The sequence below is a fragment of the Quercus robur genome, chromosome 8, assembly GCF_932294415.1.
Source record: "Quercus robur chromosome 8, dhQueRobu3.1, whole genome shotgun sequence".
Lineage (NCBI taxonomy): Eukaryota > Viridiplantae > Streptophyta > Magnoliopsida > Fagales > Fagaceae > Quercus > Quercus robur.
Genome location: NC_065541.1, coordinates 56,858,752 through 56,876,213, shown reverse-complemented (window position 1 = coordinate 56,876,213; position 17,462 = coordinate 56,858,752). Strand labels below are relative to the sequence as shown.

Sequence of the window (17,462 nt, the reverse complement as noted above, 5' to 3'; positions counted from 1 at the left end):
TACTGGCAGCAAATAACTAAAGTTTAACGAAATACCAAATTGACAACAATTGAAAATTAGATAACTAAAATGACAAAACTGAAAGTTAGAGGATTGAAATGAAAAAAGTTGGAAGTTAGAAGGTTAGTTTTGGATTTTTGCCTTATTTATAAGTTTGGTTCAAGATTTAAACATTTTACTTTTTTTTCAAGTTGATTTCAAACATTCAATACTCGACAAAACTTGAATCATTTACTACTCTAAACTTTGGTTCCTTGATGAATGGAATGGAATAGAATGAAAAAAATATTTTTAAAATATTTTCCCCTCCCTCTTGTTTGGGAATTTTAACGGAATGAATGGAAAGTTCATTCTCTTATTTGCGAATTTAGGTAGGAGGGAATGAAATGGTTAAGAGGGAATACTCATTCCCTCCTAAGCCCTTAAAATTTCAAATTTTTGTTCTCTTCGAAATTGGGAGGAATGGAATGAATGAATTTAGGTTTAATGAAAATTTTATTAAAATTCTCAAAATACCCTTATATATTCAACTATTTATTTTAAAATAAGGGTCTAATAGTAATATTGTTATAAAATGATTCCATTATATTTCCTCCAAATTTCTTCCAAATAAGATTACGTAGGCTCCGCTTGGGAGAAGGGAATGGAATGGAATGGAATGAAAAGAATCATTTTATAATATTCTTCTCTTCCCTTGTTTGGGAGTTTTAATGGAAGGAATAGAAAGTCCATTCCCTTATTTGGAAGTTTAAGTAAGAGGGAATTGAATGGGTAGGAGGGAACACTCATTCCTCTCTATTATCTTAAAACCTCAAATTTTCATTCCCCCATAAATTGGGAGGAATAAGAGAGAATAGAATTAGATTTAATGATTTTTTTACTAAAACTTCCAAAATACCCCTGTATATTCAATTCTTTATTTTAAAATAAGGGTCTAATAGTAATATTGCCATAAAATGATTCCATTTCATTCCCTTCATGTTGCTCCCAAATAAGATTACTTACATTCAATTCATTTTCATTCATTTCCATTTGTTTATTTTAAAACATCTAATTAAGGTTACTTAATTCCATTTCATTTCATTCTTTTCCATTCCTTTACCTTACTTAAATATATTCCATTTCATTCCATTCATTTCTATTCTCTTATGATCATTCCATTCCATTCCCTACCCTTGTGAACTCCCAAGTGAAGCCTTACATTCCATTCATTTTCATTCATTTCCATTCCTTTATTTTAAAACATCCAATCAAGGTTACTTAATTCCATTCCATTCTTTTTCCTTGCTTAAATCCATTCCATTCAATTTCATTCATTTAATGATCATTCTATTTCATTCCTTTAGGGTTGTCCAACCCCAGTAAGGACATGACAAAACTGTTCAACTTGATGCCACTTGAATTGAAACCAACTTAACCTAGCAAAGAGGTAGTTGATGGTGGGTCTTTGATATTAGCAATCAGTGTGAACGAGGCGAGTGGCAAGTTAAGAAGTTAAAACTCGACAAAAACTTACAAACCGACCAAATAGCACAAAGCTCATTGAAAAATGCCATTCTCTCTCAACTACCATCCTCTATTTCACTCTTAGAGCTGTTAAGATTTGGAGAGATCTCATTTGTCATTGTCTCTCTTGGTTTCGGCTAAAACTAACCAAATCCAACCTGTTGGTGCTCACGATTAATGATGTGTCCTTTATTTGGCCATCCGCTAAAATTAGGTTAAATTCAAGTAGAGCTCAAACCTAACCCGAACCAACCTATAGATATATTGGCAGCCTCCTCATTCATAAAAGCATTAGCTGTTGCAAAAGTATGTCATTTTAACACATCAAAATTTTTTTATTTATTATTTTAATACATTATTTTACAATACATCTAACATCACATATTCTGTTCTTTAATTTTATACATTATAATAATATATACAACACATTAAAATAATATTTACTTAAAACTCATCCCAATACAAAACAATAAAAATTTTACCGTTTGTGAACAGCAAGTCAAAGGAAAGAGAGTAGACTAAAAAAAACAATAAAAATCTTACCATTTGTGAAACTTTCCAAATTTGGAACAATAATGTTCACCCATGCTAAAAGTTTTAGTGTGTGTATTTTTTTTATTTTTTTTTTGAGAAATATCACATTAAGTTTTAGTGTGTGTTTGATAAGGATGTTTAAATAACAGTTTTCAGTATTTAAATATTACAATATATATTCTTATAACATTTTTTAATCCACACATATTTTCACAATATTAGAAATCTCTCGTCCTGATTTTATTTATTTATTTATTTTTTTGAGAAAGTCTCGTCCCGAATTTGAAACGTGTAATATGAGGGCATTTTTTTAGTGTTAAGTGTGACACCTTATGCCAGTCCTCCTAAGTCCTAACTCCTCAACCTAAGAGTTCCGCCGCAGCGGTGAGGTCCAGGTAGTCCATAACTCCAAGTAGATGCTGACATGGTGATAATCATAGCCGTTACTATAACCAATCAAAACGTTGACGTTGCCAAGTACTTAAGCCATTGCCGTTCAAATTTTCTCGGGAGCCAAACAGTCGCTTTCTTTCTTCTGCATCACTACCTGTACCACTTACCTCTCTCCAAAACCCCAAAACATGAATCCATTAGACCAATCCCCAGATCAATTCTCTTCATTCCCTCCTCTCCAATTCATTCCTTTTCCACCTCCACCAAACCCTAACCCTAGCCCTAGCCCCAATTATAATCATAATCCCAATCTTAATTCTAATCCAAGCCCTGATGATCCAATCGAAACCCAATTCCATATCCAAAACCCTAGCCCTACTTCAACGAATCACCTTCTCTCGTTCACAGTCCCCAAGAAGCGAAGGCGAGGTCGGCCTCAGCGGAAAGCGGCGTCGTTTCATGTTCCTCCACTCCCCAACGTTATTCTCAACGGTAATAACGGTCTTGTCCCTTCCTCTTCTTCATATTCTTCTGCTACTATTACTCCAATTTCAATTAGACATAACGTAGAAAACCCTAATTCGTCAACACGAACTGTACCCAATATCTCCGATGAGATTATTGTGATAAATAAAGAATCCACAGCCGAGGCCTTGATTGCGCTCTCGTCTGGGTTTCCTGCCGATTCCCTCACTGAGGAGGAAATCGATGCCGGGGTTGTACCTGTAGTTGGGGGGATAGAACAGGTCAACTACATTCTTATTCGGAACCACATTATTGCGAAATGGCGCGAGAATGTGTCGAATTGGATCACTAAAGAGATGTTTATTGACGAGATACCTAAACATGGCCATACCCTTTTGGATTCTGCTTATAATTATTTGGTTTCACACGGGTATATTAATTTTGGGGTTGCACCGGCAATCAAGGAGAAGAGTCCAGCTGAACCTAGTAAGGCAAATGTGATTGTGATTGGTGCTGGGCTTGCGGGGCTGGCTGCAGCAAGGCAATTAATGAGATTTGGGTATAAGGTGACCGTTTTGGAAGGTAGGAAGCGAGCAGGTGGACGAGTCTATACGAAGAAAATGGAGGGAGGGAATAGGGTGTGTGCAGCAGCAGATTTAGGGGGTAGTGTTCTGACGGGTACTTTAGGGAATCCACTTGGTATTATGGCCCGACAGTTGGGTTATCAGCTTCATAAAGTGAGAGATAAGTGCCCCCTTTATAGTTTGGATGGTAGTCCGGTTGACCATGATATGGATATGAAGGTGGAAACTGCTTTTAACCGTCTTTTGGACAAGGCAAGTAAGCTTAGGCAGTTAATGGGGGAGGTCTCAGTGGATGTCTCTCTTGGTGCAGCATTGGAAACATTCCGGCAGGTGTATGGGGATGCAGTGAATGCGGAGGAGATGAACTTGTTTAATTGGCATCTTGCAAATTTGGAATATGCGAATGCTGAATTGCTTTCAAAGCTTTCTCTTGCATTTTGGGACCAAGACGACCCGTATGATATGGGAGGGGACCATTGCTTCTTGCCTGGAGGGAATGGAAGGCTGGTTCAGGCTTTGGCTGAGAATGTGCCGATTTCATACGAGAAAACTGTACACACCATTAGGTATGGTAGTGATGGTGTGCAGGTTATTGCAGGGAGTCAGGTCTTTGAGGCTGACATGGCACTGTGCACAGTTCCACTTGGGGTTCTAAAGAGTGGATCCATAAAGTTTATTCCAGAGTTGCCTCAGAGAAAGCTTGATGGCATAAAGAGGTTAGGATTTGGGTTATTGAATAAGGTTGCTATGCTGTTTCCTCATGTATTCTGGGGCACAGATCTTGATACCTTTGGGCATCTTTGTGATGAACCGAGCCGTAGAGGGGAGTTCTTTCTCTTTTACAGCTATGGAACAGTTGCTGGTGGTCCTCTCTTGATTGCTTTGGTAGCTGGAGAAGCTGCTCACAAGTTTGAGAGCATGCCCCCAACGGATGCAGTGACCCGTGTTATCCAAATTCTCAAAGGTAATCTATTCATTTTTCTGTGTTTAAACTATCTTATTTGTCCCTAAACTTTAAAATTTTCATTTTTTGTTACTAAACTTAAAAAAAGTTCATTTTTTGTCTATAAACCATTTGAAAATGTTATAGTTTCTGTCCTAATTTTTTTTTTTTTAAATTTTTTTAGAAAGAGCTTTTTTTTTTTTTAAATCTCTAAACTATTTCAAATAAGTTCATTTTTCATCCTATTTTTGCCTCTAAGCAACTGAAAAAGGCTTTTAAAAAAATTATGGACAAAAAATGAAATTCATGCAAACTTTAGGGATGGAAACAGTATTTTAGCCTAAAATTTATCCCTCCATTATCCTATTTTCTGAAATATCAAAATTACAATAAAAAAAGACACTACTTTGTCACTAATTCCCCCCCCCCCCCCCCCCCCCCCCCCAACAATCATTTGAACAGTTTCTCTGTGATGATATGTACTTTGCCATGGTCATTCATAAGGAACTGATGACAACAACATTTTTTTTTCCCTGTACTACAAAAAAGTATATTTCAATAAGAATACTTTCTTTTGGGGAGCTTTTCCTATACTGCTCATGAATTTTCAAAAGAAATATTGTTCAAAATTGGGCACAAATGCATGCAGGTATCTATGAACCCCAAGGAATCAATGTCCCGGAGCCTATCCAAACAGTTTGTACCAGATGGGGTGGTGATCCCTTCAGTCTAGGTTCTTATTCTAATGTTGCAGTTGGGGCATCAGGAGATGATTATGATATTTTAGCAGAAAGTGTGGGAGATGGAAGGCTCTTCTTTGCAGGGGAGGCCACCACTAGGCGATACCCTGCAACTATGCATGGGGCTTTTCTTAGTGGATTAAGAGAAGCTGCAAATATGGCTAACTATTCTAATGCTCGGGCCTTGAGAACAAAGGTTGACAGGAGCCCATCGAAGAATGCCCATTCTTGTGCTTCCCTTCTTGCAGATTTATTTAGGGAGCCTGATCTAGAATTTGGGAGCTTTTCTGTTATTTTTGCTCGGAAGAATGCTGATCCGAAGTCATCAGCAATTTTGAGGGTGACATTTAGTGAGCCTCGAAAAAAGAGTCATGAAGGTTCAAAACAAGATCAACAACATTCAAATAAGTTACTTTTTCAGCAGCTTCAGTCACATTTTAATCAGCAGCAACAGTTTCAGGTTTACACTTTATTATCTAGGCAACAGGCACTGGATCTAAGAGAGGTTAGAGGGGGTGATGAAATGAGGTTGAATTACCTTTGTGAAAAGTTGGGAGTGAAGCTGGTGGGAAGAAAAGGTCTGGGGTCTACTGCTGATTCTGTTATTGCTTCCATTAAGGCTGAGAGGGGCAATCGCAAACCTGCTTCAACTGCTTTGGCTCTCAAATCAGGTGTGCAGTTAGATATTAGCTTTTGTAATCTACACTGCTTTATTTAGCTGTTTTAGAACTTAAAGTATTTATTTCATGGTTTTGGAAAAAGGGACATTGAAGCTGAAAACAGGCATTTTGAAGCGAAAAGTGGTGAGGTATGAGCTGAAGATCTTGCAAACTTTTAATTTCTGGAACATCTCAAATATTTTTATACTAATTGATGTGAAAGTAACATTTTATCCTTATTTATTTTCCCAGAAAGGCTAAAATAGTGCGTAATAGCAATGTACTGGCAGCTGCTGCTAATTCAAATGTAGTAAATGGTAAAGTGTCAGAGGAAACTAAGATGTCAGAGGAAATAGGGACCACAGATCAATTACTTCTTGACACACTTGGTTCAGGTACAAATTGGTGTCTTTTGGTACTTTTTCTTTTCTAAATATACTTTAGTTGCTTTATGAATTGTGGTTCATTGCAATACCCAGTGGAATCAGAGTTTTCCCCGTATGTTTTACACCATCATGAAAATAAATCTTAATTTTTCCTTTTCTTTTTAAACCTTAAGATTATTATCTACTTATACAAAAAGAGTATTTAGTTCTCTCCCTTTCTTTGTGTGTGTGTGTGTTTGTTCAGGTAATCTACTATTTCATAACATGTATATCATCCACTGTGGTGGTGACTTCATTTTCATTACATTATAGAGGACACACTGATCAAACTAAGTTTTCACTCTTTATTTTCCCTTTTTCTTAAGCATTTAGTTTCTCTGTCTCTATCTATCTCCTGTGATTACTGTGTGGTGGTCCCTGCCCTTTTGAAGGGGCCATCCGTAAAATTAAAGTACGATAAATTTTTCTTCCATAGTACATTGTGATTACGAGTGTATGTCATCCATTTTGCCAATGGCTTTATAATCCGTCCATTTCAGAGGAGACACTATTCCAAGTAAAAACCTTGGCAACAAAACAGAATGTGTTTTCTTAAATAATTGAATGTGCCTGTTCAGGAATTTTGTTTTTGGGTAAATAATTAAGATAATTAAGATGAAGTTTTTCCAATGGAAAATCTAATATGACTTTTCATATTTCATTAGGGCAAAATCAAGGTGACCTGTTGAAGCAATGAGTAGACCTTGAGAGGTGAGATGTCATGAACTATGTTGATTTTTTATGAATGTTAGTCATTATATGTAGTGGTTCAAAATTTTGCTTTGTATTGGTGGAAAATTATTTGTTGCATCCCTAACCTGCTTTTCTTTTCTAGATGTTATCTTTGGAGGGCCTAGGTAGTCAAATATGCATTCTTGCACAGATTGATTTCCATTTTAATCTAACCTGATGCGGCATTGTCTTCTGTTTGAGGATCTGACCGAAGTATGCCATTCTATACTGTTTTTGTGAGGGTCAATGTAATCGTGTAATATGTCTCGTATTTCAGTTGAAAACATTTTATTAGTAAAGAAGTTGCGTTAAGAACCAAAAAAAAGTAAAGAAGTTGCATTATCAAATACTAGGGACCAGGATCTGAATGGTGGCTATAGCAGTTATTTAGCAGGTTTTTGTGTGGTTGAAAATCAAGTAAGGGACGTGCATTATGTGAAAATAATCTTTTCAAGATCAATTTAATGGTGTGGGTTGTGTGGTTGGGTGTTCCACGTAATTTTTTTTTTCTTTTGCTTACGACACGCCGATACATCACCTTAGCATGGAGGAGCATTATGTACTTGGTTATATGTAGATTTGAGCTCTCTGCTCTTGTATGATTGAGAACTAACCTTTTTTCCTGTGAATGTTTTGTCATTAATGGAAGGATTTGCTCTTCACCTCTGAATCTATCAAAAGGGCCGCTTTGCAAGCTATCAGCAATGACCAAGTTTCTGTTCCTAGCCTTGTAAGTAGCTGTATTTACTCATGATCTTTGCCTGGATCACTACGAGTGCTATTGTCAGCTGTTTGAAGATGTCTATGCCACTTGCAGAAGGACAACTCTGCTGTTGGTTGGCTTCTCTGCTGGTAGGTGACAAATGCAATTTCAAAGTGAACATTGAGCTGGAGCTTGGATTTGGCCAGTCTGCGCATCATCAAGATGCCTGAATTGATGGAGTGCTTGTTGATCAATACCACTGTTTGGCTAGGCCACTGGTGAACTCATGAGAACGAGGCTGCCCCAGAACTCTCAATTGGTTAAGCTTGTTTGCTGCCAAACTGATTTGTGGGGTGGATAGAAGAGTCCTGCCTATCACTGAGCCTCTACTATGAGACTCAATATTTTGTGAATAGCAAATTAAATCTTCAAAAAATTGTCAATATTCTCACCTTACAATTAACAAAAAAAGAAAAAGAAAAATCTATATAATTGCGAGATCGCAATTGAATATATAATATAGTTTTTTTTCCAATTTCTTTTTCACGGTGAATAATGATTCAAGTCATTTGACTAAATTTGGTTAGCTTTGTCAATTAAGAGCCAGGGTAAAGGTGTGGGTCTCCAATCCAACTGCTCCTGCCATCTACAATTCTTGGCATGATTTGGATGGATTTGTCTTTTGCAATATCCTGATTTACTTGATTTGAGGTCTAATTAAGTAAGTGTGCACCACAGATGCTTTTAATGCTTCATTTGCTTTCAATTTTGGCCATGTCTCTCGACTCTCATCAATTTAAGATCCACAGGAAATCTATAAGCCAAATGTTATAAAAAGAGCTCAATATTGGAATGAGTGTGCATCAGAAACGTGGGTTGATGCAGATTATCTTTTAGGGATATTAAAAGATGAACATTTCTGGTGTGATAAAAAGTTAGAAGGTTGCAAAATCTTATCAGTGAATAAACATATATCGACTGACTGCTAAGAAGTTTCAAAAAGTTTCAAAATTTTGGACACTAGGAATCAAATGGACGCCTAAGCCAAACATCTATCTTCTTTTCTTTTTCCTTTTTCCTTTTGGGTTGGTGAAGCCAACCAAACATCTATTTACTTAAAATAAAAGAGCCATGACCAAAATGTCATATAGTCTGCCAAGCAGATTGTCCAAACTCAACATCTCCAAACAATTGATGTTGCGGAATGCATGTACTATAGCTATTATCTCATCATTCAGCATTACTTCACATAACAAGTACAGTGCTGGAAACTTTTTTTTTTTTTTTTGGTAAAGCAGCACAAGTACTGAAACTAGTTGGTAGGGGCAGAAGCATCAAATACATGTATGCACAATTTTGTGTTCATGACAAGAAGATTCCCGATTCTTTTTTCCAAGCAGTGATTGCAGATTCCTGGTATTGACAATACACATTGTCATTCAATAGTACACTTGTGGAGATCACCATTTCATAGCAAGGTGTAATAGAACCAGCACGAAAATATGAGAACAAATTTTTATTCTTACCACAAAAATGAATCTCATAGCACCACAAATATCTTGTATATAATCATTATCCAAAGATAATTATATAATAAACAACAGTATTTACAGGTAAAGCTTTTTCAGAAGCTGAGTATTGTCATGTAAAAGCCCTTTCGGCATCACTTGCGTCTCTATGATTATGCAGGTTGTCAGTCACCCCCAACCATTCCTCCAGTTTGGCTTCTTTATCAGCTTTGAAATCATCAAAGTTTTCTGAAACTAATACTAAATTTTTACTCGGTAAGCTGACATCATTCTGTTCTTCTTCTTGCAGTGGATCATCTTCAATTTGACTTGACAAGGGTAGTTCATCTGCTTCCACATCTGGCAAAGATGAGCTAGTGCTAGCTGATGTTACTGACACTGATGGAGTAGGGAACAAAAGTAGCTTCTCATCCTTGGTTTGTGTCGATTCTTTGGGATCAAGCTGTGGCCACTTGAAATTGCTGGCCTTTTGTTTTGCTGACTTAAGTACGGATGACAAATAATTACCTCTTCTTCTGTTCTCCTCTTGGTCAAAAACTGCACCACGGCCCCAAGTGGCTGGTCCCCAAGAGCTAGCTCTTCCCATCTGAAAACCTGAAGTTGGGTTCTGGATTAACCCTCTTCTTGGTTGTTTTGTAGACATGGTCACTAGAGATTTCTTGATGTCTCTTATCATCTCATCAGCAATGGGGAATCCACATTCTTTCATTGACCTGACCATGGTTATAGAATCCTCTGAATCTTCAGTGTGCAAAGTTGTTTCTCGAGACTTCTCCACAACATTATTCTTGAGAGAAATGACATTGGGCACTGCATTTTGAGTATGATGCTGGACATAGAAAAGCCCTACTGAGGGTTCATTTGCCACATATTTAATCATGTCTGCTAAGCATTCAGTTATCTCCATGAAGCCATCAACAGTAGAGAACCCATGCATCCTTTCAAAGGCAAATGTCAGTTCATCACTTGCTTTGTCAAAAATTACAAAGCAAATGCATCTTAAGGAGAGAAAACAAGAGATTGAAATGAAAAGAACAATAAGAATTGATATTAATTTAGTAGCTTTATCAATCTTACTGATTATTAGGGGAAAAATTTTATATAATATATTATTAATCAGTAATAGAACTTTATTAAAATAGAGGAGATACCTCATGTACACAGGATGTACAGAAAGCTCTTGTAAACATTTACAAGATTGAAAAATTATGATCAACAAGAAAGGGAGTCAATGAAGTCTACAACAAAATTAATTAGCCCATGCAAAGCATAAATTTTATTTTTTTGATAAATATGTCAAGTATAAAATTTACTTGCAAAGAACTTGTAATCATATCCAATATGATGAAAGGTGACTGTTTCAGGGTGCTTACATGTTTCACCAAATGTAGGCTACAAATACTTGATCCAAACTTTAAATTATAAAGAAGAAATGTGGCTTTGTTTGAACATTTGAGTTTTACTTTAAAGAAACAATTCTGCATCTGGAAGCATTAACTGGTGTTATTTAGAGGCATTATCATGAATCCGAGTAGCATGACAATATGGCCCCCAATTTGGATGGGGACTCGTTACACTCCTGTCCCTAGGTTTTAAGTAGCCTTATTTCATATAGAGCTCATTCACCATCTAATAGCCTAGAGATATGATCATTGTATACACATATATTACCACTTTCACATTGAAATTTCAGGAAGAGAGCAAGCCTATACATGATCACTAGAAGAGTGTAAGCTTATACATGATCATTTCAACTATGTAGGCTGAAATATATTGCACATCTATTAACCTCATCAAACTAAGTGGGTCACATGTCCCATCTTATGGGTGCTAACTGCTAAGTAGCCATGCTAGCACTAACTACCAACAAAAAAGATGCTTTAACACTTTTTAGTTAGTTTTGGCACCATTGAGAATTTGAGGCTGGAACTTCAAGTTTGGAAAATGTCTTTATTTCTTTTTGATAACTGATAAGTAGAAACATCTTCATTTTCTTTGCATTTGGTTTATAGAAAGGTCCTGATTTGGAATCATTGAATGCTTCAAAGTTGATTGGAACTGTAAACATATAATGCATGCTTGTTAAAATTATGATAAACCTATGCTCAAGGGTGGCACATCAATTCAATTTAAGGAAAATTAATTTTTTTCCCCACTATTATGTGTGAAAATTTCCAAAAAATAAAAATCTCATAATATGAAAGACCTCCTAATAAGAACAAGACATGCAGCTAGACTAGGAAGACCCTTTTTTCCCCTCTCATACACATTTTAGATCTTAGCATTGTAGATATAGTTTTGAATCCCACCAATGATCTAGCTAACATGGCATTTCCTCCTCTTGTAAGAACAAGGTGGAGAATGGGGTTGTGGGTTTAAGACTCACCTTGTGTAACTTACCAACAAAAGAAGAAGAAGAAAGGTCTAGTTCTGTGCAACCACACATTGAATTCAATTGGAGAACCTAAGGTACAACACCTAAGGAACTATACCTTAATTCAATCCTTACAAATTTTCCTTTTCTTTTTCTTTTGAATTAATCGTTTAAATTTGTGTTTCCCACAACCATCAACACAAATTAAAGACCGGAAATTCTCAAATATCAATAGTGTCAACAATTTGATCCAATGTGGTCATCTACCATGCCAATCTTCTTACCCTTCAAACATCAAACAGCTTGAGCGCATCTCTTTCCTACAAATACTCCACTCATCTCAAAAAATATATTGCCAAAACATTCAAGGAAAATATACTATGCTTATAAGTTAAAAAGTTCAACATAACAAAATCTTTTGCTTGAAGCATTTTCCATTAAAATAAAAAGACAAAACCGCCTATAACTCTAACCATTAAGATTATGCATTTAAATCAATACCCACATGAAGATTTCACATAATACTAAAAACTCAGTTCTCAAAATTCTTTTTTTTGGTTGATTCATCTAAAAGCCGAGACATTTTAGAGCAAAAAAAAATTTTTTTTTTTTGAACGGCAATGCGAAAGAGAGGGAAATATTGACTTACAGGAAACCCTAGAAGGCACTGCAGAAGAATCGTCAAGTATTTGATCGTCTATGACACTTTTTCTTGAGCTTTCCCGAAGGCCAAGCAGGCTTGCAATTTGGAGAAGCTTCGTTGTTCTTTCTCGTATATATCCAAATTTCTGTGTCCCTGTGTCTTTCTGACAAGCAATTACATCAAGCTCAACTACCGTCATATAAAGACAATTTCAAGGTTCCTTTTCAAAAGGATAAAGATAAAAACAGTTTAAATTGCAATCTATCTTTTGAAAATTAAATTAAATTACAATATACACTCTTAAAATTTGGAAAATTTTAATTTTGTCCCTTCAAATTACGCATGATTTGGTTTTAAGCCCTTCCATCCATGTGTTGTAATGAGGTGTCCATCAAGTGTCATCTCAATTTGAAACGATGCAGTTTTATAAATCTAAAAATTTAATAAGTAAATGACAAAAAATTACCCAAAATTTTAAAGATATAAATTACAAAATTTTCAAAATAATATCTATCAACCCTTTAATAGGGTTCAAAACAACATACTTTTTAATGAAAAACATCATTTTTGAGCTTAGTTAGCACTTAATGGATTCTTCATCATGATGCATTGACAACAAGACTTAAATGCAAACAATACCAAATGTTAGGGGTATGAATTCAGTTTTTAAAATTTTAGAAGAAAAAGAATCAAAATTACCTCAAATTTTAAGGGCATGTTTTATATTACTAAATAGAGATTATGTTAGGAATATTAATATTTATTACTAATAATTAAAGATTTTGTAATGAAATAATCATTCATATTTTTAAGTTTGGTTATTATGTATGGAAAGTTTGCGAAAAATAATGCATATGAAAAGTTTATATTTCTTAAAAATATTTTAAATTATTAATTTAAAAAGATATTACATATATTAAGGAATAACTATTACATCAATTTAAGAAATGAGATTAGGATTGGGTACCTAGAGCATTGCACTTGGTGCATTTACCCCCTCCCTGCTCACAATTTTTTTTTTTAACCACTTTTACTTTTTAATTTTCATTCTTTTGCTTTTTCTCACTTCATTTATTCAATGGATGACATTGAAAAATATTGTTTTTTTCAACTCTCAATATCATTCATTAAGAGCTATTGCATCAGGTGAAATATCTTATTGCATCTGATTTCAATCTTACAAAAGGAATAGTTAGCAAGAGCCTTATAACTCAACTTGTTAGTATCTCTTGATATAATCCATAAGTAACATATAGAGTTCAAATCTCTCATTTCATGTTGTAACTATTGAATTAAAAAAAGAAAAGAAAAGAAAAGAAAGGAAGAGTTATTTCTCAATTTAAGGAATAATTATTCATTATAATATTATTGCAACCAAATAATTTAGTAGTTATTACACATGAATAACCATTTCATTGCAAGATTTATTACAACATACCAAATGTGCTTTAATTTAGTCTTTAGTTCTTTAATTATTAGCTAATGTTTATTTATTTATTTTGAATAAGATAATGTTTAATTTGATTCCTCAATTATTGCTATTAAAATTGCTTTCATTTTCATCTTTATTTAAATTACTAGTCGCTAAACCGTGCGATGCATGGGATAGTTAAATAAATATTTAATTAATCTACCTTAGATTAAAAGAAAAAACTAGTTAAATAAATATTTAGTTAATCAACCTCACATTAAAAGAAAAAGCTAAGAGAATCAGGGAAAGGCTGATTTGCCCACCAAGAAAAAGCTAAAAAGGAAAGAGGGGGGGGGGGGGGGGGGAGAGACATTGAAAAAGAAAGAAAGGAAATTTTTATTTTTTACAAAATAATGTTGAAAACTAAAGCCTTGTTCACGTGGGTCCCAATGTTGTCCAATTGCTTGCCTTGAGCTTGGACCAACACGACCATGTCCAAGAACACTTGGTGTAACTCTTTGAGATTTTTCTCTATATCTTTCACAGCATCATGTCTCTCTTGAATCTCTTGTATCGTGTCCAACACCCTACCTCGACCTTGCTCTTGAATGGCTTTTTGCAAAAATGTCTCACTCTCACCTGTATTCATATGGTATTTCTCTTAATATTACTTTCTAAAGATCTGAAAATAACATGTATACATATATAATATAAGAGGTTAATACTCACTGATAGTAGTCCACAAACCCACATAAAAATAAATAAATAAATAAATAAACACTTTACAAATTAATGCCAAGTGCATGTTCTTCCCAAATGATCTCTTAGGCAACCCCTTTTATGTTGACCATAGACTAACCCAATTTCCTAAATCAAAACCAATCCACCACAATATCAAAACCTAAGTCATATTTAAAATCCAATTTTTAAAAAGGAAAAACAAAAACCTTACCAGTGGATGTATATAGAGGGTTGTATATAGGAAAGGGACCCAAATTAGGGTTTCAACTGCTATAAAAACCAATTCTAATTCAAAACCAAATCTACCACAATTACATACAATGCATTTAGTGAGTCATTGTGGTGGAATGTGTGGACTTGTTTGATAACATATGTCAAAGTACTTGTGTGGGATTGGGGGAAGGAGAAATAAATTGAAAGCAATGGGATAATGTTACTATATTATTTTCTTGGACACCTGCCATGCTTGGTTAGTTAACAGTCAATAGCATTTTTTTGTTTTAATGTAGGATGAGAGCACGGGTGGTGTTTCAGTGTGTTGGCAATTCCTATGACAACTAAAACCAAGACACAAACCATGAAGTTGACTTAAAATAATGCGAGAGTATAACTATCAAATTCTAAATAAATATAAAATATAAATAAATAAATAAAAGCAAGAGAGAGTGAGATAACGCAATGTGTGGCTTTTTGAAAGGCCACACATTTATTAAACAATTGTTACTTATCAATACAAAAGGCAGGGAAATAAACAATTTTATGGTATAAAAACACAAGTCCTCAAGCAAAGCCTAAAGCCTCTTGGCTGGTAATTTCTAACAAAATGGAACAACCTTAACATGCATAAAAAAAATTCAACACCTAAAATAATAGAGCAACCATTAGTAACTCAACAAATCAACCAAGCCTTAATTGTAATTGCAAGCTGACTTCATAGATGTAAAGATTACAAACAAAAAAAATAAAACAATTTATGCTTGTACAATTTATGCAATACTAATGTATAATAAATTATGAAAAGGCAACAAACAACAAAATTAAAACTTCCAATGTTCAAAACCTTATGTGACATAGAAGCATTAACTCGACTTCTTTTCACTTTGCTGCAAAATATGAAACAGCAAATACCAAACCACATAACTATTTATACCAAAAAAATCACAAACTTGGTCATCCATAAAAATTAAAAATAAATCTGGGCATCCCAAATTCATCAACAACACGAAATTTAAAATCTAATCAACCACCAATCTATCCAAACCTATTGTATCTGAAATTTCAACTGCTACATACAATCCAAAAGAAACCAATACTGAAAAACTCATTCTTTGCTTCATCTCTATGTAGGGTTGTAGGTGTCTTCAATTGTACAATTCTTTTCATTTTTCTTCATCATTCAACCTTAATCAAAACCAATAACCCAAATACTTAAATCAAAGACAATCAATCCAAAAAAAAAAACTAAAATACTCTTGGTGGTAGACTAAAATAAAAATTTCAGCTTACAGAGATTTACAAACAATGTGAACTTTACATTAGAATCTTTGTTTTCCCCAAAAGAAAATACATCTTTTCTAAGCACAACTCATTTTGGCATAAAAGTAAACCACAATCAAGTGAACAAATCAGAAGTTCTCAAAGCTTTAAATCAAGGCAGTTAAAAACTAAAAATAGAGTTCAGAAAATATCATGTCCCAAATCATTTCATTAAGCAAAACATTGAAGCCAACCACACAAACACAGAAACATAGTCACAGAATACAAAACTGACAGAACAATATGAAACACATAGCATTAATTTCAGCTAAGCTTAAATACATACATAGTATGTACACATATACACACAAACATAACACAAATATACATACAGATCAAACGGACTCAAAAGCAAAATCAATTCAACAGATCAAATGAGTAGTGAAGACCAAACGGTTCATCGAAAAAATCCAACAACAAAAAAAATTATCAAATCAGAATCAAGCTGAATAGTAACCAAACAAAATTTACAAAACCCAATTTAAATTTCTAGTCCACTGAAAATCCATAGAGATTTTACTCAAATCAACAAATAGTTTTACAAATTTGAACACACACACACACACAAAAGTCGAAGTACTCAGCATTAATCGATTGCTAATTAATCGAATCAAACCCTAGGTTTGATAAAGAAAAAAAATCAACTTTATGCAATTTTGATCGAAAATCTCAAAAAGAAGAAGAAGAAGAAGAAAACGAACCCTAATTTTCTGAAACAAAGTTCTAATTCAACCATTTGATGCAATTTGTATATTTTTTAATAAAAAAAACCATAAAATTTTAGATCTGATGTGAAATCGTATAGATTACCTGAAAATACGCCGAAATCGGCGAAGAGCGAGCAAAGCAAGCTAAGATAAAGCTTTAAACAAAGCAAATGAGCGATTGGGGATGGCTTGTAAGGGAGAGGTTTGAGGAATAAAGAGACAAAGCGGAGAGAGAGAGAGAGCTCAAAGGTTAGGGTTTTGGGTTTTAAGAATGCGTCAATGCGTATAGGTTGGAGAGAGCGAGTCGCATAAAAGATTGGGGAAAAAAATCGAAATTTAAAAAATAGAAAAATAAATAAATAAATAAATGCTGATGTGGAAAATTGTGGGAGTTTCAAAGGTTTGGTTTTATATATATATATATATATATATGTTATATAGATAATAAAAGGTGTCGTTATTGGTGCACAAGTTAAAAGATTAACAAGAAAAGTGTAAAATTTTTAAATCAAGTTAATTTCAACTATTGATTTAGTTAAATTTTAAATGAAAAGAATATTTATTAAGCATAGCAATAGTGAGATTGATATTATTTACACATCAATTCAATTCACATAGGTGCCGCAAAGTCAACAATTATAAGGAAATAAACATTTTATAAATTAAGAGAAACATCAATTCAATTCACATAGGTGCCGCAAAGTCAACAATTATAAGGAAATAAACATTTTATAAATTAAGAGAAAATTTGGTCATTTATTAATAAAAAAATAATAAGGAGGGCAGGTAGTTTTGAATATCTACTTGGGTCTGATCATAATAGTTTCTTATCCATTT

The 17,462-nt window shown here is 34.2% G+C and overlaps 2 protein-coding genes and 1 long non-coding RNA gene across 4 annotated transcripts; 1 reads left to right on the top strand and 2 right to left on the bottom strand.

Moving 5' to 3' along the window:
• The first annotated feature begins 2,364 nt into the window (after window positions 1–2,364).
• On the top strand, window positions 2,365–8,219 carry LOC126697200 (protein FLOWERING LOCUS D). 2 transcript variants are annotated; one of them, XR_007646163.1, is made up of 7 exons: window positions 2,365–4,446; window positions 5,075–5,836; window positions 5,928–5,973; window positions 6,077–6,219; window positions 6,915–6,960; window positions 7,631–7,711; window positions 7,799–8,219. XR_007646163.1 is itself a non-coding variant. In XM_050394085.1 (6 exons), the coding sequence occupies exons 1-5, from the start codon at window positions 2,622–2,624 to the stop codon at window positions 6,944–6,946; spliced, it is 2,808 nt and encodes a 935-aa protein (XP_050250042.1). In that variant the 5' UTR covers window positions 2,365–2,621; the 3' UTR covers window positions 6,947–6,960; window positions 7,631–8,219. The 2 variants fall into 2 exon arrangements, 1 of the variants encoding a protein (XP_050250042.1); XM_050394085.1 differs by having other exon boundaries at window positions 7,631–8,219.
• Window positions 8,220–9,185: 966 nt separating this feature from the next.
• Window positions 9,186–12,424, bottom strand: LOC126697201 (uncharacterized). The gene is made up of 2 exons (XM_050394086.1): window positions 12,237–12,424; window positions 9,186–10,151 (listed from the first exon to the last, which is right to left on the bottom strand). Exon 2 carries the CDS (start codon window positions 10,148–10,150, stop codon window positions 9,326–9,328), a length of 825 nt encoding a protein of 274 aa, XP_050250043.1. The 5' UTR covers window position 10,151; window positions 12,237–12,424; the 3' UTR covers window positions 9,186–9,325.
• A 1,651-nt stretch (window positions 12,425–14,075) lies between these two features.
• LOC126694055 (uncharacterized) lies at window positions 14,076–16,882 on the bottom strand. Its single transcript, XR_007645594.1, has 3 exons — window positions 16,729–16,882; window positions 15,443–15,485; window positions 14,076–14,275 (listed from the first exon to the last, which is right to left on the bottom strand). It is a non-coding gene; the product is annotated as an uncharacterized LOC126694055 (long non-coding RNA).
• Between the last annotated feature and the right edge of the window lie 580 nt (window positions 16,883–17,462).